The 26,989-nt window shown below is 39.5% G+C and overlaps 1 protein-coding gene across 4 annotated transcripts in view; it reads left to right on the top strand.

Annotated features, from left to right (window-relative positions):
* The window catches only part of PRDM5 (PR/SET domain 5), a 328,080-nt gene extending 301,742 nt beyond the window's left edge, over positions 1 to 26,338 (top strand). For all 4 annotated transcript variants that reach the window (XM_073603356.1, XM_073603364.1, XM_073603346.1 and 1 more), the window contains 2 exons: positions 12,674 to 12,778; positions 17,194 to 26,338. In XM_073603356.1, the coding sequence (XP_073459457.1) occupies positions 12,674 to 12,778; positions 17,194 to 17,358 (270 nt within the window). In that variant the 3' untranslated portion in view covers positions 17,359 to 26,338. The remainder of the gene's footprint in view (positions 1 to 12,673; positions 12,779 to 17,193) is intronic.
* The last annotated feature ends 651 nt before the right edge of the window (positions 26,339 to 26,989 follow it).

The following is a 26,989-nucleotide window of genomic DNA, read 5'->3' as shown; positions in this document are numbered from 1 at the left end:
AGGCCCGATGGCAGGTAGGATACACTCTTAACACCTGCCAATGCCCGGGTGTTACCAAAAACCAAATCAGTTTGAGAACCAGATTTGTGTGTAGATGAAAAACATGAATAGGCCCTGGTCCCTGGGTGTTTCCAGCACCAAAGCTCTGTAAAGTCAAAGGCCTGGGCCCTTTGCTGTAAATCAGGGTTATATGCCCTTAGAGGGTTGGAGGAGTCAATCTGTGCATCCAGAGTGGATTTAAAATAAATTACCAGCAATGTATAACTGGGAGAAAGTTAAGGGGTCCAGTTTTTCATAAATGGCGTACAGGACCTGCTGTTAAAGGGAAGAGATATATACACATTGACAAATGCAAAAACCGTTGCCTGAATGTTAAGCAATAGAACAAAATATTTCCCAAGTGGATCAGTAATAACGTGTAAAATCTTATACGCTAGTGATGTGTTTAGGAGGATAGCCACACCCTTAGCATATCCTGAATAAGTGGTGTGGAAGACTTGTTGTACCCATGACCTGCGTAATGCCAGTATTTTGTTACCTACCTTGTGAGTCTCCTGCAAAAACAATATATATGGTCTGGTAAGGTTTAGGTATTTAACAACTTCCCGCCCAGCCCATAGCAAAATGACGGGCGGGCGGTGGTTCGTTATCCTTACTGTACATAATATGACGTCTTCCAGGATAACAGCCGGCACGTGCCCATCAGTGCCGCCTGTCAGTGCCACTCATAAGTACCCAACAGAGCAGCCTTTTAGTGCCCATCAGTGTCACATATCGGTGCCCATCAGTGCCACCTATGAGTGCCCATTAGTGCCGCCTATCAATGCCCATCAGTGCTGCATATCAGCGCCGCCTATCAGTGCCACCCATCAGTGCCGCCTTATCAGCGCCCGTCAGTGCAGCCTCATTAGTGCCCATCAGTGAAGGAGAAAACGTACTTATTTACAACATTTTACAACAGAAACAAAGAAAAACATTTTTTTTTCAAAGTTTTAGGTCTTTTTTTATTTGTTTAGCAAAACAAAACAAAAAAACGCAGAGGTGATCATCAAATACCACCAAAAAAAAAACTATATTTGTGGGAACAAAATAATAAAAATTTTGTTTGGTTACAGTGTAGCATGACCGCGCAATTGTCATTTAAAAAGTAACAGCCCTGAAAGCTGAAAATTGGCCTGGGGAGGAAGGGTGGAAAGGGCCTGGTATCGAAGTGGGTAAACATGAGTGCTCTCTTGAACCTATCGTTAAGACCCCTAACGTTCCATGATATAAATTTTAAAGCTATATCTTAGATATAGAAATAGCTAGCCACAATAGGATAATAATATCGCCATATAGCATGTACATTAGGAAGGAGTTAATAAAAGGACATCTTTGAAGACCCTGAGAAAGACATACCATCTTATGCTGCATAACATATAAGTAGAGCAATATAAGCTTTGAGTGTACTCTAATAAAACTACCAAAATGATAAACACCCTACTGACCATTAGTCCCCAACAGTTAACTAGGTCAGTTTGATTCTCATAACAAAGTTAAAGTTGCTTCAACGGTGTATTCCTAAAAAACAGAGCGGGGGGGGGTAAAACATCCCCAAGCACAAACTTTTGTTACCACCAAGGTAAGCCAGTGGAAGGGGGGACAGTCTTGTCTTGTAGAGACTCAGGTGAACCGCTTCCTTAGTGTAGGAGTTCTTGGACATGGAAGGATGAGAACCTGGCAACCTTCTGGAAGGTGATATCCGGAGGCTAAAGTCATGTTAGTGGAGCTGCAGCTGTGTCCGCGACCTGCCCCTTGGATGGCTGTGAAGCAGTGGAGGGGCACTTTGAAGGAATCCGGCAGCCCACTAATAGGCGGGGAAGCTGCGGTGTCCCTGTGTGGGATAAGCCTTACGGAGGGTCAGGGAAACCGAGGATGGTTGCTGGGATCTTCCCTAATGTGACTGTGTGAGAGGAGAAGCACCTCTATGCTGGCCTAAAACAACACGTTGGCTGTGTGGGAGGTGTGCCAGAGCAAGGAGACCTCAAATGGTTAATGGCAGCCTTAGGAGGAGATATGATTGCCACACTAGGCACCGGAGCTGGAATTGCGGCCCTCTTGGCCATTCTAGCAGGAGAGCGCCACATCAATTGCCCCAGGCAGTGCATTGACAAGCTGGTGTGTGAAAGGTGGGCCAGGCGTGCAGGATTTGGCCAAGTGTGATGGCTGATAGCAGCTGAAGACAAGATGGCTGCCACATGCGGCGCGGGAGCTGAATTTGTGGCCCGCTCAACTGCCTTAGCAGTGGGGCACCACCACGATGTCCCCGGGCGATGCACTGACAGACCAAGCAGCCCCGGCGACCATGCAGAAGGCGGGTCAGGCACAGAGGACTTGACCGAGAGCAATGGCTTGCAGCAGTGGGAAGTAAGATGGCTACTGCACACAGTGCTAGAGCAGGAGTTTCGGTCCGTGCAGCCGCCTCGAGCAGAGGAGGGCCACTGTGATGATCTCAAGCGGCTATCCGACAAGCAGGGAAGCTCTGGTGGCTATGTAGGAGGTGAGCTGGAGAAATAAGGAAAACCCAGGATGGTAGCAGGATGGCAGGAGCTCTTCACAGAGACCTCCTCTCAGTTCTCCATTTGGTCACGCCCCCAACAATAGCCTCTTTAGGCATAAAAAAATCTTTTGACATGGTGGAATGGCTGTACATATGGGAGGTGTTGTGGTGGATGGGCTTTCTTCTCTGCTACCTAGATTGGTTGAAAACAGTATATAGTATTCCAATGGCCTTTTTACATCTTAGCAGCCTCCTTTCGGCCCCCTTTTCAGCTACAGCGGGGTGTCAGGCAGGGCTGCCCCCTCTCTCCGACACTTTTCACTGTAGCCATGGAACTTCTTGCAGATACCCTCCGGGTCTCTATGGAAATTCAGAGTTTAAAAGTGGGCTGGTTGAAGAAGAGGGTAGCCCTTTATGGCAACGACTGCTTATTGTTCCTGAACGATGCGGGCCCCTCTCTACATGGGGCTCTTCAGATTTTGAACACATTTTCCCAGATCACAGGCCTTTGAGTTAATTGGCAAAAATCATTACTTTTTCCAATAAACCTGGGAACGACATCATCATCTTCTGGAGCCATTCCACTATTGTGGGTTGATACATTTACCTGTCCTGGGATTATTTTTCGTTAGGGTTACTGAATATGTGATTCTCACCCTGTACTACTGGATGTCAAAGGTAGACTGAAGGCATAGCGCAACCTCCCCCTTTCTTTGATTGGCCGTATTAATTTGTTGAAAATGAAAGTCCTTCTAAAACTCATATATCTGTTCCAAAACTCCACCCAGTGGATTTCCAAGTCCTTTTTTACCAGACTTAACCAACTATTTACAACCTTCTTGCGGGATTCTCAGCCGCCAAGATACAAGTCAACCACTTTGACTAGACAGCTCCTTCAGGGCAGTCTGGCTATGTCAGATTGTTAAAATTATTTTATTGCTTCCCAATTAATTATTTCACACTGGCCCAACTTCTCTAATGCATCCAGGTTGTTGGAGGCTGCCATCATACACTCTCTGGAGGCACTTTAATTTGTACTGTATAGGGGACCGAAAGCTCCTTACCAACTTACTCCATCATAGCATACTACCCTGAGAGCTTGGAAGGCTGGACTCTATTTAGGGTCCTTGCCTACAAAATCTCTCTCCCTCCCAAACTTCATTTTGTCTCGATCCTTCCCTCTCTCACTTCTGTACACTCCCCAACTCTCATGACTTGACCAAATACAAAATCAAGACACCTAGGCACATAGTTGGGGACTGCCACCCGCTCCCCTTTGATGCTCCCTCTTGTAAATTGAATGTACCAACTCACTATTACTTTCAATATCTCCAGGTTTCTCATGCATCCCATATCCAATTTCCAATTTGCACACATCCTAGTTTTTACTTATTTGGAACTTGAATCCCTGCTCTGAGTCCCAGAAATACAAAAACCCACCTCGATGGTGTATTAACACCTTATTATGACCACCATTTCTGAGTCATCTGCTTTGAAAGTACCCTGGAAGCAGGATGTTCCTGACCTGGATGAAGAGGATTGGTCAGACTTACCTTTCAAACATCTGGTGTTCGCCAGAGATAAAGTCATCCAGATTAAAATCCTCCATGCTGCCTACTTTACCCTTTCCAGGCTGCACAAGATGAACCACAGAATCTTCCCAGCCTGTTGGTGATGTACTCACCTAGCTGGAGATTTTTTTCATGTGTTTTGGGCCTGGCCAGCAATTACCCCTTACTGAAGTAATGTTATCAATGTCAATATCATGCCAGGGCCCAGCTTTCTATTACCCCGATGCCTAGACTCTGCCTGTTGAATCTGGTGGAGGACTTGGTTACTCTTGTGGCAGAGAGAACTCTCCTAAGCCTTTTATTGTTCTATACTAGAAAGTCTATCATTAAGTACTGAAAGCAATACTCTCCTCCCACTCTCCAATTTTGGAAACAGCTGGTAAACTCTAACTTACCTTATCTATACCAAGCTATTTACCATAACCGTGGGTGCCCCAAAAAAGTTTTTTAACCACTTCAGCTTCAGAAGATTTGCTTGCTCAATGACCAGGCCATTTTTTGCGATACGGCACTGCGTCGCTTTAACTGACAATTGCGCGGTTGTGCGACGTTGTACCCAAAAAAAATTGACGTCTTTTTTTTCTCACAAATAGAGCTTTCTTTTGGTGGTATTTGATCATCTCTGCGTTTTTTTATTTTTTGCGCTACAAACAATAAAGAGCGACAATTTTGAAAAAAAAAACACAATATTTTGTACTTTTTGCTATAATAAATATCCCCAATTTAAAAAATAATATATAACCTTTCCCTCAGTTTAGGCCTTCTACATATTTTTGGTAATAAAAATAGAAATAAGCGTATATTGATTGGTTTGCGCAAAAGTTATAGCATCTACAAAATAGGGGAAAGATTTATTACTAGTAATGGCGGTGATCAGCGATTTTTATCAGGACTGCGACATTATGGCAGACAGATCGGACACTTTTGACACATTTTTGGGACCATTGGCATTTATACAGCGATCTGTGCTATAAAAATGCACTGATTACTGTGTAAATGTCACTGGCAGGGAAGGGGTTAACACTAGGGGGCAATCACTGGGTGAACATTGTTCATACTTAGTATGAACAACAGATCCCTCTCCTCACACCTGACAGCACAGAGATCTGTTTGTTTACATTGACAGATCTCCGTTCTCTCTCTCTCTCTGTGGAGCAATCACTGGTGCTCCGGCGCCGCGGGTGCGTACGCACCCCCTAGTGGCCAAAAGGCGAACCGACGTACATTTACGTCGGTTCGCCCAGGGGAGCCAACCTGCCACAGTACAACTGCGGCGGCTGGTCGGGAAGGGGTTAAAGTCTGGTCACGTTGGTTAGATGATCATGGACACAGACAAACAAACAGCTATTTCTTCAGAATAACAAAAGGCCTTGGTGACTGGTACTGGTAGACCAAAGAAGGAGGAAGCAACGAAAACATATAGAACCTAAGCGCTTATTAACCTTCTTATACCACAAGTGGTCACATCAAATCTGGTGAGTGGCGTTCACTAAGGGTAGAAGGTTGACCCATCACAGGCATTGGTGTGAATGAAGAAGTGAAAAACAGCAGCTGTGAAAGCACTGTATTTTCAGTGGATGCACTTTATTTTCAGAGGTTGCATTAACAAAATCTAAAAGTGGATTATGCACTATGCGCATGGACCATGAATGCTCTTTAGAGGACTGAGATAGAGACGGTTTAGTACAATTTGATACATATGCACTGAATTTTGATATACACGCACTTTATTTTGGTTTTAGCACAATCATTTCAATATCTTGGTATTGTATAAATATTTCTAGCACTTTTTAGGTTGGTAGATGACTATTATATGGTCATTTTTGTAACATTGCATGTGATTGATTTATTGCACAATTTGTGATATTGTTAGTATTTTACAGCGCAGCACAATGCTTTAACAATGTAAAAGGTCTGTGACCCTCCCATGGCAGTCACACTGGCCAGGACCCACTGTCAATCCTTTACTTTCGTACTTTCTAGATCCACAATGTCCCTACTCCATTCAAACAGCCCTGGTTTCTTTATTCTGCCTTGCTAAAGAAATTGAGACACAGCAACTCCCAGGGCCATTTTATTTGTCTGATTGGATTCAGTTCAGCTGACAATTTTTTGCCCCACACTTTTGCTTTTCAGTTTGATAGCTGTCAGGTTGAAGAATACCGACAGGGCCCCCCTTGGCTCAAATTCTGGCCAGTTTTCAGTAACCAACCAAAATTTACTCTGTGTATGGCCAGCTTTACTCTTCTGCACTAAATCGTATCTGGAGATCAAATTTACTGTTTTCCGGTTTAGCTGTTCTGCAGAGTTTCAAACAGCGGGACTATTGTCAGTTGGAAAAACTTCTGACTGTAGAACCTTTCCTGAGGGAAATAAGGAAGCTGCTATTTCCAATCGGCTTCTGAAAATGCTGGTTACCTGGCTATTAGGCTGGCCAAAGTGTTTATGAGATTTCTGACCTTAAGCAAGTGTGCAAATCTGTAAAATCACAGAGAAATCAGAAATCATATGGATGCAAGTAGGTTTGTCTGGGTAATAGTACCTGAATGTACCTCTAATGCCCCGTACACATGAGCGGAATTTCCATTGGAAAAATCTTGGATGGCTTGCCTTGCATACACATGGTCACACAAAAGTTCTCTGAACTTTCGACCGTCAAGAATGCGGTGACGTACAACACTACGACTAACCAAAAAAATTAAGTTCAATGCTTCCGAGCATGCGTCGAATTGTTTCCAAGCATGCATAGGAATTTTGCGTGTCGGAATTGTTACAGACGATTGGAATTTCCAGTCGGAACTTTTTCCGACCGAAAAAAAGAGAACCTACTCTCAATCAATCAATCTGTTGTGTACGCCCCCATAGTAGCCTTTCATCACCTCTTTGGTCCTCGCACTTATCACCACACTGCCTGAATTAGCACACATCTCTCTAAATTTATAATATGTGGCGTCAATATAGATGCCAGTTTTTATGGTTGTATATATTAATTATATATATGCTATGTTATGTATTTTGATAGCCACAATATATACTGTTTCGCTCTTGAAGAAGCGTGATGACATGTCGAGCATCGAATATCTACATGACATGAATTGATTGCGGATTTGCTATCTAGCCATCCTCTCGGACCGATCATTATTTGGAGTGGTTACCCAGATGTCCGAAGAACTATATACTTAGATGGTGTTGTATAGCTAGCGCTTTAATACATATACATATGTTGTGTTTTTTAATCAATGTCTTTTCTGCCATGTATTTTTCTAAGTAAATAAAATAAAATATTTTTTATATAGAAAAGTTTTTTGTAGTTGTGCCTAAAAGTCCAAAAGTCCCTCCTGTTTGTCTTTTGAATACTGCTCTCAATCTTTTGCTGGCAGGAATTCCGCCAGAAAAAGTCTGGTGGAGCATACACACGGTTAGAATTTCCAACCCAAAGCTCACATCGAACTTTTGCTGGTGGAATTTCCAATCATGTGTACGGGGCATAAGGTGTTTGCATGCAGACATATAAATTTATAAAGCAGTACACCATTTTACATGAGCACATGTCATTATTAATTATGTTTGTTAATATAGTTATTTGGCATCATTTTGATTCCTATAACATGTCCAGGTTTGATAAATACTGTATATTTACCATACATTTGAAGCAAATGTATCTTTTCAAGTCTTCATTCTGTCCACTTGTAGTCTGAGCCTACTCAGGATTCTTGGGATAAGATATCTAAAGTGGATCTCTCCTTTCCTGTCCAAGGTACAACTGTCATTAAATGAGTCCAAAGATTTCCAACAGGTAAACAAACATCACTAAAAGTTTGACACAGGTCCTAACTTTTCCTTATATGTAAAAAATAAAGCTTTTCTGAGAATCCGCTCAGATTCCTTCTTACTGCCTACCCTGAAATGGACAGTATGGACACAGAAAAAATGCTTTAGAGTTCCATCTTAATTAAAAAAAGATTTTTGTAGCAAGAATGTATGCGGTAAAAATATTAAGCAAAATACTTTTTTTGAGTAGGGGCTTTTTCGGATTGTAAAGTTTGGTTGTGGTGTACACTGCTGACCTCACTATATGGCCTATTTATTAACTAGGAAGCTAATTGTACTTTATTATAACCCTTAATATGTTCTACCATTACCATTACAACAAAACCAGCTCCCATGGGAAATAATGAAATTCACCTTGTAAAAGAATAATTTATCTCTGTTCATCATACTGCTTCATAAAAAAGGGTTTTTCATTGACCCATTTTGCTTTATTATAACAAAAATCCAGCGGCAGTATTTTGTCATAACCGAATGATGTGTACGTTATTGTGGTGTCATTATAAAGACTTCAGTTAGACAACACCTAATAATGCCACTGCAGTGCTATATTAGAAAACTGTAAATCATATTTCACTGAAAATCATTTTTTAACACTGACCAATACAATGGTACCACTTCTATTTTTGTTGCAAGCTGCAGGGCTTACTGTTCATTTTATTTTATTTTATTGTTTTATGTATTCATATGCATTTATCTAAATATGTTCATTTATATTAACAATTCATTACATAAGTTTGACTGGATGTAATGCTTCAGGGATTTACAAGACAACATGGGACTGTATAAGACATGTAAATACATGCACAAAAATTGTTAAATTGCACAGATCTGAATGACTCAAAAGTTGACTTTAGGCAAATTTCCTGGCCAAGAAATTCAATTTGCAAAGAATGCCCAATCACATTCAAGGGAAATAAAAAACAGTAATTCACTTGAACATAATTGAATGATAGAAGTCAGCAGAGCTTCATCTCATACACAGCTAAGGGGAAATTTACTTTTAAAGTGAACGGCTTACTTGCCTTTAGTAAATCAACACCATTGTTTTACAAAGGCCATCAGCAAAGAGGTGATAAAAAGGCTGTGTCCAGGTAATAGTAGTAGAAGCATAAACATCTAGGTTCACTGCTTGGTGGTTGTACAATTAACTAAATAGCTATGCAAGGCTCCATTGACGTACATACGACTTCCATCATTACTCATGTATGTTCAGCTCTCTCACTGTATAGCACTGGTTTACATAAATAAAGAGCCTATTTAGTTCAGTGTTTACTATTGTGATTAGCTGTGATTGGCCACAACTGATCACATGGTACAGATGGGCTGTACATGTACCGTGTGATCACTGATTGACCAATCACAGAGATCAACACAATAGTACACAATGAATGCATTCGTTGTTTACTATGATCACGTGATCTTGTGACTGGTCACAGCGATCATATGTTACCGGCAACGGGCTGGTACACTGATCTGTCACTGATCTGTGTCCAGTGGACACAACAGGTGACAGATCTCACCTCAGTGTGAAGCGATCTAGAGAGGATGTAATATGATGTTCACCCGGATCTAGAGCGGTTCTGCCCAGCCATCATTTGAATATAGTCCAGGCAGGAACTGGTTAAAGAAAATATTTTTTATCAATTCACTAGTTTATTTATTTTTAGTAATACAGGTAATGCCTTAAGCATGCATTTGGGCTGTGTATTTTGAATCACAGGCTGGCTTCCACTCTTTTGGCAGTTACGAGTAGAACAGCTTGGGAGAGCCAGAAGAAGTTTTTTTCTTTTTTACCTTTTATATTTACATACTGACAGCCCCGTCAAAAAAAGTGAGTCTGATGAAAAGTTCCCTTAAGCTTAAATGTATCAAATGTTTGGATATTGTATGAGTAGATTAAGCAATAACTGGTAGCCTGCATATGCCATTATATAGAATTAATATTCTATTTATTCTATGTTTAATTCTTTACATTCCATCTTACAAGAGAAAAAAGAAAAGTTGCTATCATAAATTGATTGTGCCATCTTCTGAAAGTTGGGGCTTAGCACTCGTAGTATTTATACTTCATTAAAATATGTTTTACAGATATTTCATGGTGCTTTCTTGTCAAGAGAGGTATTGTAGAGGACAGCATCCCATCTGTATGAGTCCAGAGTGTTGCGGAGGAAGGAAGCTTTAAACCCTCTAGGGATATAGAGATCAGTATGGAAATATAAACCAGTTATAAGGAAATGTGTTACTTTGGTCAGTTTTCATAAGCCATAAAACAGCATTGCATGCTTTTTCAAAGATGAAGTCTGCGGCGTTTATAGTGAAAATTCATAATAAATACATTTAAAATGGAAATATCAGAATGTTAGATGTGAATCTAATATTATTGGGCCTAGACAAACCAAGCATATTTTTTTTATTGATAGCATAGCTTAATTTAATGCCAGAAGAGGCATACTATGCCTGAAAAAAATTAAGAGTACATGTGAATCACTGAGGTAGACAGTGAAAATATTCAAGCTATGGTAGTTTAGAATTTATCACAAAACAAGTGCTTTCGGTTAGCCAAAGAGCAATGTGTAAACTGTGCTGATGCAGATAATGAATATTTGTTGGGGGATACTGTAGTTTGCACATTGTCAATGCTAATTGCAATGTCTTACTTAATAAGCCTGTAAGTATCATAGGTGTAGATCGGGGTAGGCAACCTCTTCCCTCCAGCTGTGGTGAAACTACAAATCCCATCATGCCTCTGCCTCTAGGAGTCATGCCTGTGATTGTCAGGGTCTTGCAATGTCTCGTGGGGCTTGTAGTTTCAAAATAGCTGGAGGGCCGAGGTTGCCTACACCTGGTTTAGATGATGGAATATACAAATTCTGACTAGAAGTGTTGGAAATACAGTTTTACTGAAATCTCTAAAACTTTTAAACAAACTACTAATGAAAAAAATAGGAAACAAGCTGAAGTAAATTGTTACTCAGATATGTATTTTTTTACATTTAATCAGTTTTACTAAAATGCTAGTTTTCTTCCTGCTAATCCTTTTCTTTTTTTTTTTTATTTATGAATGCTGAGGTTAGAACTGTTGGTGAATCAGACAGTTTTGAGGCTGTAGGACCTACACAGGCAGCATCACACTATTTTAAACTGAATTATTCAGAACAATACAACTTTCCAGAGTAAAATGTATGACTTCCAATTACAGATGCACTGAGAGGTGCTCAGAATACCACCAGAACAATGATGGGGAATATCTTTTCGCTAAAGTCTCCAAAATATGTTAAAGCCACACAATCGCTTTTTTATCCATTTTTGGCAACGTTTTCGATAAACATTTGTATAGAGTACTGTTTGTACTGGAAATTATATTGAATCTGAATGTTCACAGCATCCCTATCTGATGTGATTAACAAAACTAAAAAAAGTGTGGATTAAGCTTGAAGAGATTAAATCTGCCTAACTCATTCAGATCTGTGAGTACAAAAGAGAGGTAGAGCTTTGCTGTTTTGCCCTTTACGTAGTAATGGATTGATCACCCAGCATACACTGGATCATAATTGAGCGCCACATTTAAAAAGCGTGTGCCTCCTATTTCTTTATGAAGTATTATATTTCTAAGTGTATGACCAGTATTTAACAGACTGCAGATCACCGCCGGTAACACAGCACCACCTTAGACAATGCCACACACACCTCTATGATCCTTACTTGCAACACCATTTATTTGCTGTAACAGTCACAAAGTCCACTACATCATCCTGTGCATCTATACATCTACCTTCCTAAGAATTTATATATGAGGTTTATACGATTTTGGAATTTAATTATCTGTTCAGATTTTATTAATGAAGTACATTTATTTTCCTTTTTTCTCGGGTTTCAGGAAATTATTGTAATCTTTTCTTAATGCCTCCTATGTATATTTTGACTTCCTTGTGAGATGATGGACAATGAGCTGACATAAGGAAGACAAATGAGGTGGCAAGACACTGGTGTGGATTGCTGCACTTTAATTAAGATAATCTGTGTTTGTACTGTGATAACATGTCTATATCAGAACCTTTTACCCTTAGTTTTGTCTTAAGAAAGAGGAAGCAGCTAAAGTAAGAATGCTGAATAGAGCATTCACAATGCAATAGCGGCAATGCATTGAATTTGTATGTACAAGTTTGTGATGTTTTAATAAGTAAAACTTTCATTGAGAAATAAAGCACTACTAAGAATTAAAGACCTGCTTGCTTGCTTGCTTGTTTCTGTGCTTCAGATACAGAGATAAACTGTGTCTATCTCAAATCTTTCTGTGCATGTAAGAGAGACTATGAGCAGGGGATGTGAATTCTGGGAAATGCCCATGTCTACTAATGCAGTATTGTTGTCCTGGTTGCAGCAAATGAGAGATTTTATTTTGTTTCACACAAAAAATATTTTGTGCAACTTTTTTATTAACCACATCGCTAGGCTTGTGTAATGTCTGAGATGTGAAGAAAGGTCGACAGAAGCTTATGGCAAACTTTGAAATATCCACGCATTACTGCTAATAAAGTGTGAACTATTGAAAATACATTTCTGTCTGTTTGCTCTGGGTTACTGCACACTGCTATGTATTTACATTTTATTGTAAAATGGGCCTATATTTGTACCAAAGATACAAAATACCGGGTGCAACAGGGAGACTTTAATCACGTGACACTACGAAGTCTAGAATCTACAAATTTTCCTCCTTTATCATTGTGTACAGGAGAAGCCATACCAGTGTTCAGAATGTAATAAGGCCTTCAGTCAGAAACGTGGACTAGATGAACACATGAGGACGCACACCGGGGAAAAACCATTCCAGTGTGATGTAAGTTGAGTGGCACGTTGCTATTGTGTTATTGATCTATCCACAATATTACTAGCTCACATGCTGATAAGCATGTGAAAGTGTGTAATTATGACTGTAAAATCTCTGAAAAGGAGGAAGTTGTCCTAAAATGGTTTTACATTTGCAAAAAGAAACTGAAAAACTCCTCTTCCTGCTGTTCCCTCATATATACTGGCAAAGATCCCCTTCTAAGAACTTTTGCTGTCAGCTGTTTCTATAGTTTAACCTCCTCCCGCACGGTGGGCGGGGACCCTCTAGTTCTGGGATGATGTCATATGACGTTGCCCCAGTCTCACCATGATGACGCGGCTCTTTACCCATGTGATCGACTGTGTCCAACCAGTGGCATTTATCGACTCTCCTCGCCTCACACTGAGAATGTGAGAAGAGGAGAGACGATCAGCGGCATTTCTTCATAGGGGAGACTTGTGAAGACATGCCGATTTCAGGATGATGGGTGGAAGAGTGGTAACACCAAATCTGTTCATACACTGCTCAAATTTCAGCCAAAAATGTAGCTGTGGGTGGCCCTGTCAGCGCCAATTTTCAGGCAAATAATAACAGCACCAACTGCAGCCAATGGCTGCTGAGTGCATTTGCTGTCAGGGGACATCCTTTCATCCACGCTGTTTAGCATGGAGGGAACAATAATCTGATTTCTCTTGTTTAGCATGCAGAGCTGAACAAGAAAAATCAAAAGGTGTATGGCTAGCTCTTTTCTATAAATCTTATATGGAGCCCCAATCAACCTGTTTCCGTTTTAGCTGTCATACATTTTTTAACTTCAAAACAGCTGATTGAATAGAATTTCAAACAAGGGGATTATTGCCAGTCCACATGAATGTGGAATAGAAAACAACTTTAAAGAAAAGTAAAAATAAAACAAAAAACATAATGCAAATAAATTTCCAGCTAGCTAGCTGGTAAGTGTGCTGGGAAATTTTTGTATTGTGTTCTTTGAAAAGCCCTTTCCATGTGCGCCCAACCATATAAAAAGCTTGTAATAAATTGATTGGATCAGTTGACATTTTTGTTCAACTTGCTGAATTTGGCACAGGGATACACAGAAGGTTTTCAGCAGCCATTGTGCTGTGCTAGACCTCTGGTCTGTCCCTGTGTCTTTAAGGAGGACCTCCAGGCATACTTGCTCTCAGTTTATTCTTTGCTATATATTATATGTTCCAAAATTGATTGGAGCAGTTGCCATTTTTGTCTAGTTTCAAGTAAAGCTGTCAGAAAACTGCACACTGGAGATCCCTTCCTGAGGGAAATAAGGAGGCTTCTATTGTTGGCCAACTGGTCTCCAAGATTTCTGAGTCATTGCCCTAAAACAAGTATGCAAATCTGGAAAGTCACAGAGAAATGAAAAATACCTATTTGCATACTTATTTGGGGTTACTGACTTAATAGGGTTGCTTTACTAAAGAAGTAGAGAATGTTCACCTAGTAAAGTGAATGTTCACTTAACTCACTGAATGTAGTAACGCTATGTTGGTTTTAAATTCCCATTCATGTGCAGAGGCAGATAATAGCAGGTGCATTCTTCAGCCTGCCCTTAGACAGAACTTCTGCTTTTAAAGTGTTTTTTTCAATTTAAAAATGATCCCTATCATACAACCAAATTTCTTAATCGTACGTCAAGGGACACAGGATGAGTAATTCAGGGTCACAGGGTTTTGCTACCACCTACAGGAAAAATGACACTGGCAACAAAAAAAATGTTGAGTAGGCAGTATAGCCCCTCCCATTCCCACCATGCAACCTACGACAGGAAAATCTCACCTTTTCAGGAAGTTCATGTTATAGTTCTAGGAGATCGAACATCTTCTCTTCTCAGATGGAAGCATACCCTTTTTTACTAGACTTTTTCTCTATTTTTATCAATATTTTTTTTCTTCAATCAAGTTTTCTCCAATACTGTAGAACCAAGAGTGCTACTTTTGCTGTTTTCTAGATCAGCCAGTACTTGGTGTAGCCTTGAAGGCCATATCTGGACCCTATTGTGAGGAAGACAGCCAGTGATGTGGCCTGCGGGCACTGGGCACGGTTTGCACACTTCCAGATACTGAGTGCATTGAATAAGTTAGCTGTAGACACATTACAGGTCCAGGGCTGTGATGTTTGCAATTCCATCTGCTGGAATCCTGTCCTTGAAGACTCCTTAGGGTGTATGCCCACTGGATAGGTGGAGACTGTCTGGTATGTGCTTGCTACTTTTCACTACTGTGCCATCTGTCTACCTCAGGGGCGATCCAGACTATTGCTGCAATAAGTTAGTAGGCCTCTGCCCTTTACTCTGAAGCCTGTGCGTTCCCCTTCAGGGTTGACAGAGCATGGTGAGCTGTGACACGTTCATTCACTACAGGCTACAACACCTCTGTAAAATATGTTGTGTACCCTATCAGCAGTGCGGTGACATTTTTTTTGTCTTACAGTATCTGCACCACTAGGGCCTGTGCATGCGCACAGACCACCAATATGCAGTGCCAGAACTATATGGCAAACACTCCTCCTTAGAACAGAGAGAAGCACACCGCTCCAGGCAAACTCAGGTGCAGGATGGATCACAGGTGCAGAACTCGGCTCACCACCGTGGAAGACGAACAAGACAAGGAATTGGTCGCACACAGGAACTCCAAATTATCTCGATGTCATCTTTATTCAAAAAAGGGTCAGACAGATATAGGCAATGGTAGACATTTCACAATCGATAGCTTGCTTGTTCACAACCCAGCTCCACAACTCCTCCTTCCTCCTTCCTCAGAAGGAGAACTTCTCATGCCTCCTCAAAAAGCTTTGGTCCTGTCCTGGTCACAGATAGCCTTTTACCCCTCCTATTTTGCAGTCCTTCCGTGAGTAACTCTTGCTGGTACTTGCTTACTGTTAGGGGCCTTGCTGCAGCCTACAATGACCTGGTCACAGACAGCCATTAGCCCTTCCTGCTCGGCAGTGGGTCTGTGAGTACCCTAACTTGGGATTTTCTCACTTTACATACTGACAGTATGACTGACTTTAGAACTAAGTGAAATGGTCCTGCAGACCTTTGCAGCTTGCAATCCAAGCTTTGGGGCAGTGCTATCACCGCTAGCCCAGATTACTGTCCCTTGCCCGAGTGCCCGAACTCCTTATAGTTACAGCTACAGCTGCAACCGCTTCTGCACATTCAGCTGAGAACGTGCCCTATCCCTTTTGGATGAGATGTACTTAAGAAAGTTCATATAGCTGACATAACTACTAAGCCTAAGGATACCATCTTGATCCTTATTGACACAGTGTCCATATGTCTAGAACTGGAGCAGTCTGTGTGTGAATTTTTTTAACGTTGTCATTCTGGACTCCTAAAAAGCCCCCAGCCTGGTAAATCTTTTCCAGTGCACCCGCTACTGCAACTTGATTTGTTAGGTACCTGGTCTGACCCAAGCACACTATTTACTCTTCCCAAGCATTCTCCCTAGCAGTACTCTATTGTGGATGAGTTCCTTAATAAGCCGGCCGTTCCCAATGTGGGTCTGGCTATTTCCTGCCTTTAACAAAACACCACCCATTGCTTTAGAGAACATCCCAGTGTTTCATGATCCTGAGGATCAGAGACTAGAATCTTTTCTAAGGCCTTCTTCTTACTCACAGGCCCTGCCCTGCAACATGACATTGCTTTCATGGCCATCTGACAAGTATCTTGGGTGTGTGGTTCAGGGATCTAAATCTCACCACACACATTACAATTTTTTTGTACAATCTTCCTTAATTCTACCATAAACTATGTTGTACAAGGGCCTGCCTGATTAGATACAGATTGGTGATTGGATAGTTTAGTCCTCCTATCACATGGTTTTGGTAAATTTAAAGTTTAAAGTTAGTTGTACAGTGAGACTGTAACGTGTATTGTGACCTTTACAATCCTGGCTAATTGTTCATCCTTTTCATTGCTTCATTTTTATTCAGTTCATGCTCTCTAGGTTTTACCAGGTAGATGACCAGGTCTCTTCCGATGCCATCTTTGGATATAAGGTCCTTCAGGCAGCTCTGGGAGCCACATCAGGCCCCCCAATGTTGACATGTTTTCGTGAGCCTGTTAGTCCTACAATTACTCATCCTGTGTCCCTTTATGTACTCCATTAAAATGATTTTGCAGTATGTCGGATATCCTTTTTTTTCCACCACCCAATTTTTAAATATTACCATTACTGAACAAGATCTGCACAAGTTCTGAAAAACTGTGTAGTGCTATATTTTTAAAATCTTGATGTATACTTCTGGTCTACAAAGTCCCCTTTTGTACATGATGCGTGTGATTTCCAACATTACTGTACCTTTCTCCTGTGCTACTGGCATTGAACATGTGTTAAAAAACATAATTTCACAGTTTTTTTTTTTTTTTTTTTTTGCTTTATTAGGTTTGTGACCTATCGTTCAGTCTCAAAAAAATGTTAATTCGACATAAATTGACTCACAACCCTAATCGTCCAATGGCAGAGTGCCAACTTTGCCACAAGAAGTTTACAAGAAATGACTACCTCAAGGTGCACATGGAGAATGTGCATGGAGAGACAGACAGCTGATTTTTAATTGATAGTTTACAGCATTATTTATACATATACATCAGTTAGATGGACATGACTTTTTAGGTACAATATTAAGGGATACATATGAAATTGAGTAAAATATTATGGCACTTTATTATCTATATAGGTAAGATTTTTTTCAGTGTTTCATGGTTACATGTGTTCATCAAAATAAGGACCAATGTCAGATTTTTGTCCTATGTTTACACTTTGCAGTATCTTAAAATGTAATTTGTCTGATAAACACTTTCATGACAATGCTTTTTTATCCAGATTTTATTTTTGATTGCTTTTTGCACTTGTTCTATTTTTTTGTGTATTATTGAGAATACTACATTATCATAAACTAAATAAAAATGACATAGATTGGACATGCAGCAGTACATCAATTCCAATATTCAATTGGTTATGGTAAATTATAGATATAATGTTAAGTATGTAGATAACCGTGTCCTGTGTGTTTGCTGTCTCAATGGCATTAGTTTCGAACCAGTAATTATGTGTAAAATGTCTTATATCTTTGGGTACATATGAATAGAAACGGGAATTTCAACACAATTTGAATTCTCGTAATATTATGTTAGTTATCTGCTGACAGGAAGATTCACAGACTTCCTTTGTCTTATATTAGTAAAGTGCAACTTTGCATTGTATTGTAAATTGAAGTTTTATAAAATAAAATGTCAGCAATATAAAGGTGGATATCCCCTTTAAGGATCAAGGCAAGCAAGGACTGTTCACTTTTATCTTTAAAGTATATCTAAAGCCAAAACCTTTTTTTTTTTTTTGATAGTGTTACATTTTATGAAGTTGAAAACTACATCAGTCCATCCTGTTCAACCCATGTTTGTGAGATTGTATTCTCTAACAATTCCCATTGCCCTGTTTATTCTGCTTCCGGACATCTAAAAGTTATTTTTAAGTTGTTGACACTCACAGCTAGTGCCCCCTCCTGGGGGAGGGGGTTCCACATTTTTACTGCTCTAACAGTAAAGAACCATTTATCCACTCTGATGTTAAACCTATTTTCTCCTAACCCCAAATCATGGCCATGTGTCCACTTCAGGGACCTTGGAGTAAACAATATATTACAGTTATGGAGTCACTTTTGATATATTTGTACATTGTAATTATTTTGCCTCTTAAAGTGGTGTTCCGGCCGAAAGTATACTTTTTAAATAAAAATACCCCATTAATACACAAGCTTAATGTATTCTAGTAAAGTTAGTCTATAAACTAAGGTCTGTTTTGTTAGTTTATAGCAGTAGTTTGTCATTTTATAAACTTACAGCAGGCCGTGGCCATCTTAAGTGTGGGCATCTGAAGCCAGACTGTATTTCTTCCTGGATCTCATCCTTGCAGATCTCGCACATGCTCAGTGCAGCACAAGGAGTGTAATAGGTTTCAGGTCAGGTTTCCATAGCAACGGCAGTGTTAGAGGAAGTTGACGCCCCTTCCCAGAAGGCACTGCAAACAGGAAATAATGCGATGGGCCGCGGCCAGGGAGGAGGAAGTGAAAAATGAATACAGCAGATATACAGTAGGTGCTGAGAAAAAAATTTAAAAATATCCAATTCGTTTACAGTGCACAGTTTAGTGAGGGATGCTGAAGAGTTGTAAAAGTGGGTGGAACTCCACTTTAAGTGCCTCTTACCATGGTGAATAACTGTAATTTGTGTTTTTTTTTTTACTCAGCCTGTCTTTATTAATTTTTCAATAACAAAGGAATATAAAAAGAAATGGAAATAAATGCAAAAACACGTTGCTGAATATCCATATGTATATTTCCATGTAATCTATGTAGTTGATCCTCATAGCTGAAGTCCCCCATTCCTCCTCTTAATTCTACTGCCCTTCACTGAATGCTTTTCAGTTAAACAACGACTGATGACCAAAACTGAACTGCATGTCCAGGATGAGGCCAAACCAGTGTTTTGTAAATTATTGATTTATCTTTGGAATTTATGCCTCTTTTAATGTAGGAGAGTATTTTTCTACCTTAGTTAGCTTTGGCTTGGCATTGCATGCTTTTGCTAAGCCTTTGATATACAATCACACCCATATAGAGTGCCTTGCAAAAGTATTCACCCCCTTGGCTTTTTACCTATTTTGTTCCATTACAGCCAATAGTCCAAGTTAGTGAAGTAAAATTAGAAAAATATACACATAAAACTATTTTTCAGAAATAAAACAATGATAATTGGCATGTGCGTATGTATTCACCCCCTTTGTTATGAAGCACATAAAAGCTCTAGTACAACCAATTACCTTCAGAAGTCACATAATTAGTGAAATTATGTCCACCTGGGTGCATTCTTTCACATGTCATTACATATACACACCTTTTTGAAAGGCCCCAGAGGCTGCAACACCTAAGCAAGAGGCACCACTAACCAAACACTGCCATGAAGACCAAGGAACTCTCCAAACAAGTAAAGGACAATGCTGTTGAGAAGTACAAGTCAGGGTTAGGTTGAAAAAAAAATATCCAAATCTTTGATGATCTCTAGGAGCACAATCAAATCTATTATAACCAAATGGAAAGAACATGGCACAACAGCAAACCTGCCAAGAGACGGCCGCACACCAAAACTCACGTACCGGGCAAGGAGGGCATTAATCAGAGAGGCAGCACAGAGACCTAAGGTAACCCTGGAGGAGCTGCAGAGTTCCACAGCAGAGACTGGAGTATCTGTACATAGGATGACAATAAGCCGTACACTCCATAGAGTTGGGCTTTATGGCAGAGTGGCCAGAAGAAAGCTATCACTTTCAGAAAAAACAAAATGGCACGTTTTGAGTTTGCAAAAAGGCATGTGGGAGACTCTCAAAATGTATGGAGGAAGGTGCCCTGGTCTGATGAGACTAAAATTGAACTTTTTGACCATCAAAGAAAACGTTATGTCTGGCACAAACCCAACACATCACATCACATCACCCAAAGAACACCATCCCCACAGTGAAACATGGTGGCAGCATCATCCTGTGGAGATGTTTTTCAGCAGTCGGGACTGGGAAACTGGTCAGTGTTGAGGGAAAGATGAATGGTGCTAAATACAGGGATATTCTTGAGCAAAACCTGTACCACTCTGTATGTGTTTTGAGGCTAGGACAGAGGTTCACCTTCCAGCAGGACAATGACCCCAAACACACTGCTAAAGCAACACTTGAGTGGTTTAAGGGGAAACATGTAAATGTGTTGGAATGGCCTAGTCAAAGCCCAGACCTCAACCCAATAGAAAATCTGTGGTCAGACTTAAAAATTGCTGTTCACAAGCGCAAACCACCCAACTTGAAGGAGCTGGTGCAGTTTTGCAAGGAGGAATGGGCAAAAATCCCAGTGGTAAGATGTGGCAAGCTCATAGAGACTTATCCAAAGCGCCTTGGAGCTGTGATAGCCACAAAAGGTGGCTCTACAAAGTATTGACTTTAGAGGGGTGAATAGTTATGCACATTGACTTTTTCTTTTATTTTGTTTTATTTGTTGTTCTGTTGTTGCTTCACAATAAAAAAAATCTTCAAAGTTGTGGGCATGTTAAATTAAATAAATGATGCAAATCCTCAAACAATCCATGTTAATTCCAGGTTGTGAGGCAACAAAACACGAAAAATGGCAAGGGGGTGAATACTTTTGCAAGGCACTGTACTTTTCGATCACTTATTCTCCCAGGGAAGCCTCCCCTAATGTGAATTTTACATGTATAGTTTTTGTACTGAAGTGCATAACTTTACATTCCTTAATATTGCACCTCATCTGCCTTGTAGCTGCCCAACTCCTGTTTTATCAAGATCATTGAGTACATGCGGTGCCAAATTTACTTTCCTGCATAATTTGGTATCATCAAGAAACAATAAAATTGAGCTCTTAACCTGGTTCTAAAGGCAAAATGTTTTTTTTTATCTTTAAGGAGTTGTAAAGTCTCGAGGTTTTTCACCTTAATGCATTCTATGCATTAAGGTGAAAAACCTTTTGTGGTGCAGCTGCCCCCCAGAGCCTCCCCTTTTACTTACCTGCACCCGATCTTTCCAGCAACGAGAACAAGCCCAGCAGCTCCAGCCGCTGTCTTGGGTCCTCATTGGATAGATTGATAGCAGAAGGAGCCATTGGCTCCTGTTGCTGTCAATCAACTCCAGTGACAAGGGGGCCAGGACGGGGCCGTGTCCTGCTGTCTGTGTCAATGGACGCAGCAGCAGGACTCAGGAGCGCGCCCACACCAGTGTCCCCATGGAGAACGGCTCTCAGTGGGCGCACTGGATGCAGAGGAGGAGACAAGAGCACCTCCGGGGGACCCCAGAAGAGGAGGATCGGGCCTACTCTGTGCAAAACCCTTGCACAGAAGAGGTAAGTATAACATGTTTGTCTTTTTTGTTTTTTAAACAAACCTTTAAGGCATTTTCTGTTTTAAGGTAAAAAAAACACTCTCAATAGCAGCTCCCCCAGCATACCCCCCCCCCCTTTTTTTAGGAAACACTTACCTGAGTCTTCTCTCAATCCAGAACCATCTGCAGCAACTCTTCTCCCCTCTTCCTGTATTCACATGAGGCTTTGGCTCCTGCTGCCGTCAATCAAATCATGTGAGGAGGAGGCAGGGGTGGTGCTTGGGAGTGCGCCCGCATGAGTGCTCCCATATCAAGCAGCTTGCTATGGAACACTCAGAGAAGAGGAGGAGCACAGAGCGGTGGCAGGGAACCTCAGAAAATGAGGTAAGGGGCTGCACAGAGCAGGTATGCATTCAAACCTCTATATTAACAAACACATTTAGGAGTATTGGCCCCAAGACAAAACCCAGAAAACCATTGTGGTTTTGTTTTTTTTTGGCTTGTTTTGTTTTTATTACCATTTGTGATTCCTTAGGGAGATATCCCTGCACTTCTTGTCCTGAAGATTCAGCAGGAAGTGAGGGGATATTTTCCTAATGTGAGGAAAATCCCGCCCCCCCCCCCCCAAAATTGATGATAAAAACAATTAGAGAGAATCAATCTCCCTAACAGGAACAGCAATAACAACCTGACAGTATTTCTAACCCCCTCAATCTGTCCACATCTATTTAAAAATATGTTAAAAGAGTTTGTCCCTTAGGGATACGTTAAGGTTTAATAATGTGAAATGAGTCCCTTGGCAGCACATTAAATGATAGAATACAATGAACTTACTTATTTAGTGGACAGACAGTGGAGAGTATCATGTAGTTCAGAAAGGGAGCAATAGATTTTACTGGTAAGTAAAAAAAAACAATTTTAAAGTTCTGCTATTTGCATGGGAACATGTCATAAATATAAAGTAGGTATTATCGCATTTTGACTGCAAAATTTTTTTTACGTCAAAACTGTTAATTAAAATTTTAGAAGCTTGTAAGTACACGTGATGGGAGTTTAAAGCTTTTGAAAAAAATCAATTGAAACAAAAAGGTACTAATGATTAAAATTCTTGTAAAATACCATACCTGCTGAAAGGTATGATATTATCAACATTGCAACATTTTTTGTAGTTGTTTTTTTTATTTCCAAAAGCCTTGTACAAAAATAGAATTACTGTATTTTTTTTTCTATTTTGTTTGTTTTGTTTTTTTTTTTTTTGAGTAAAAGTGGTAGATAAAATATGAAATATAAAATAAATCTAATATTAGGTTAAAAAACATGCAAAAAAAAAAGTTAGAATACTATGCAACCTCTGTCAATATTATAACATCGATTGTTTGTAGGTATTTATCTGTTTGTGTATTTTACTACTATCAGTACCCGAGCTGTGATTAAAATGTGTTTATTTTCATGCAGGTAGTCTCTTAGTGGGTGGGACTTTCAGATCTTGCTGTAAAATAGTTGTTTATTAGATTATTTTCTATATTTTAAAAAGACTGGTGCAATCAGAATAGAATGAAATTAAAGGAATATAAAAGACCTTGTATTATGTGTTCTTGTTTCTTTCTGTAAGTACTAGAGACAAACAAGTAATGAAAGACATGTCATCTAACATGCCAGTTCTAGACCACATTCTAGCTATATTACAATAGCTAAAGTAAACAGATGGCCCAGCAATGGTAGATATGTAAGTATGTAATAAAAAAAACATTAATAACATTAGTATTCATATTCATACAGTGTTTCCCTTCATTGGGCTGGCCAATGACTGGCTAAAAGGGCCTGCTTGAAATTGTGTACTTTTTTTTTAACTGAGTTAATATTTTCTTATATCTGTCAAAAAATACCACAGAAAATACCAATTTTAAACAGCTTTTCATTTGTCTCTCAGATGCAAATTTCCAAGAGCAATAAGCTGCACATACAAGTTACATCAATATAAAATTAGACATTGAAATATTACTAATTCCTATAAAGCTTTGGAAACTGGTAATGTAAAGAGGAGGCTCTCATTGCCTGTCTCCTTCTAAAAATGCTGGTTGTCTGGCTGTCATGTTGATCCTCTGGCTTTAGTGCAGAAAAGCCAGCGGATTAACATAAAAATAAAAATGCAGATAAGTGATAATATGTGAAAATATAATAGGTCCTTGTCCGCATAATTTTTTCTTGGTCATAATCTTAAAGTATTGAAGTCAAAGGGTAAACATGACATCCAGCAAAAAGGAAGAGGAAATAGCAGCCTGCACATTTTGTCCTATGACAAGCTTCTTTAAGGCTGGGTTCACACTAGTGCGAATTGAATGCAGGTTTCCCCACATCCAATTCGCATGTCGGGAGACTGACCGGCCCTCAGTGGAGACGGTTCACACACCTCCGGTACGACTGCGGAGCGGTTTGCAGAAGAGTCCCGTGCATCGTTTGGTTAGTTTCAGGTCCAAATCCAGCCCAAAATCCAGGTTTTTTTTTAGCATTTCAGTCAAGGTCAGGGTCAAATGTCAAGGTCAATTGTCAGGGCCAGTATTTTTTGACAAGATTTTTTTTTTTTTTAATTAGTATCAGTGTCTGTTAGTGTCAGTGTGTTTTGGGTAGGATAACAAAAAGCAAAATGCGCATTATTAGATTGTAAGCTCTTCTGAGCAGGGCCCTCTTAATCCTATTGTATTGTATTGTATTATATTATAACTGTATTGTCTCCCTTTTATATTGTAAAGCGCTGCGTAAACTGTTGGCGCTATATAAATCCTGAATAATAATAATAATAATAATTCTGGGCTGTACTATGAGTACAAACAACAACTAATGCCTTGTACACACGATTGGTTTTGCCGTTGGAATAAACTCTGAAGGTTTTTCCAATGGAGTTCGGACAGAATTCCACTCAAGCTGTCTTGCATACACACGGTCACACCAAATTCCGACCGTCCAGAACGAGGTGACGTACAACACGTACGACGGGACTAGAAAGCGGTAGTTCAATAGCCTTTAGCCAATAGCTTCCGTCTCATACTTGCTTCAGAGCATGTGTCGTTTTTGGTGCATCGGAACAGCATACAGACGAGCGTTTTTTCCGACAGTAATTTGTTCCGTCGGAAAAATATAGAGCATGTTCTCTATCTCAGTCCGTCTGAATTTTCGACAGAAAAAGTCAGATGGGGCATACATGTGGTCGGAATATACGATGAAAAGCTCCCATCGGACTCTTTCTGTCAGAAATTCCGCTTGTGTGTGTGCGGCATAACATACACATATGTGGTATCGCTGTGATCATCAGAAGCAGGAGAATTTATTTTCGGTTATTCTTTGGTGGTAGGTTAAGGTAGTAGCAACAAATATAGTTAAATTTAACTATTTTGGGACATTTTTCCTTAGATAATAAAAAAAAAATCGGGAGATATCCATTACCATTTATCACCAAATGAAAGCCCAATTTGTCCTGAAAAAAACAAGGTATAATCCACCTGGATGCACAATGTAGTTGTGATGATATGTACAGTTTTACTAAAACATGTCAAAGTTGCAAAATTGGGCTTAGGCATTAAGACTTGTTTTACCCTCAGGTGCAAAGGGGTTAATCCTAGATTTGTATATTTGTGACAAAGCAACATGTTTGTTGTTTGTCAGAAAGTCATACACTCTATCCATAAAAATGTAGCAAAGTATGTAGAGCAGCAAGCATTTAAACTTTTCTTTGGTACAGCTTAAAGTGCACATTTATCAGCAATTGGCATCCTGCCTTAGAATAATAACTACATACAACTGGTGTTTGCTAACTAGAATTGTAACAACAAATAAAGTCATTTAATTACACATAGCTTGCATTTTTTTCAGTAGTGGTAAATATATAGAGAAAAGGCCAAAGACTCACCCTGTATGTGCAATTAATAAATTGTGAACATTTATACCTTCACCTTTCATTTATGAGCTACGGAAATATGTATTTATACAGTGTAATGCTGGGATCAAGTTAAAGTGCTCTTTTGTGCCATCTTGTGTTTCATTACAGAACTATGTAGTCAAATCTGCCTATTAATAAGCTGACACAGCTATGTCTCCGTGCAAATCTTTAAAAATCTTTCAAACATATTTGTGAAAATGTATAGCTGAGTGAATTTGAATTGTTTTTTTGCTGTTAAAATACTTAAGGGATCTGTACAAAAAAAAAAGGCAACTTTAAGCGTGACCTCATCATTCTGTACATACAGAGCATTGTATACTTGAAGCAATCTTATTATGTTGTTTGGATTGAATTACTTTGTAGGTCAGTTATGACATTGCAACCATTCTACAGTGATGTGTGTTTATATTGTAGCATTATAATTATTTTATATTAAACCTGTAAAGCAGGGGTGTCCAACTTGTGGCCAAATCACACTGCTCTTTACTACTCAGATAGGTACATTATCATCATTCTCTGTGATCGTTAACTTGTGATCTGCCCGACTTTTTCTGTTTATGAGCATTCCTTATTGTTAGCGTATTTTATGTGTGGCCCAAGACAATTCCTCTTCTCTCAATGTGGCCCAGGAAGGTCAAAAGGTTGGACACCCCTGCTGTAAAGCCTGTTACTAATTGAATTGAATTTGTATCAATCTTTAAAATTAAAGAGTTTTGGAAACTTTTTGAGTGTCCATTAATTCTTTTTCTTGTAAACAAGACCATAAAGTATCCTTTTATTAGCTAGTAAATAAGCCAAACTATTTTATTTTGTCTTTACAGTAGAGGTTTATTTAATAGAGTAGAGCATGTTCACCTTTAAAATTAATTTTTGCTAATCTTAATGAATGAGTTGAAAAGGGTAAAAATCCAGGTTGCACGGAATACCCAATAGAAGAAAAAAATAGAAAAATATTTTTGCTTAAACATGAGTGGATATTTGAAGTCAGCTCAACTTCACTAAGCTAAATTAATTATGTTTGAAAAGTGAATTTTTACTTAGTTTAGTGAATAAGGTGAAGTTGAAGAAGAGAATTTTCACAGCATTCCACCGCATTTGTTAAATTAAAAATGACCTTTAAGGGCTCATGCACACTGGGCTTAAAAAAAGCCATTTTACAGATGTTTGACTTTTTTTCTGCCTGTAAACGCACCTCTATGTTTGTTAGTTTATGTGTCCATATACATATTAGGCATATTAGAAGAGCAGTGTTTACAGGCAGAAAAAAAAAACCTTAACTAATGTGTTAATGAGAGGAGCTTTTAGGCAGAAAAACCGCTTGGTAAGCATAAACACACAAAAACACTAGAAGCATTTAGCACTTGAGTGTTCATT

The sequence above is a fragment of the Aquarana catesbeiana genome, linkage group LG01 (genome assembly GCF_042186555.1).
Source record: "Aquarana catesbeiana isolate 2022-GZ linkage group LG01, ASM4218655v1, whole genome shotgun sequence".
Lineage (NCBI taxonomy): Eukaryota > Metazoa > Chordata > Amphibia > Anura > Ranidae > Aquarana > Aquarana catesbeiana.
Note: the sequence above shows the minus strand (reverse complement) of the source record. Positions and strands in the feature narration are given on the sequence as shown.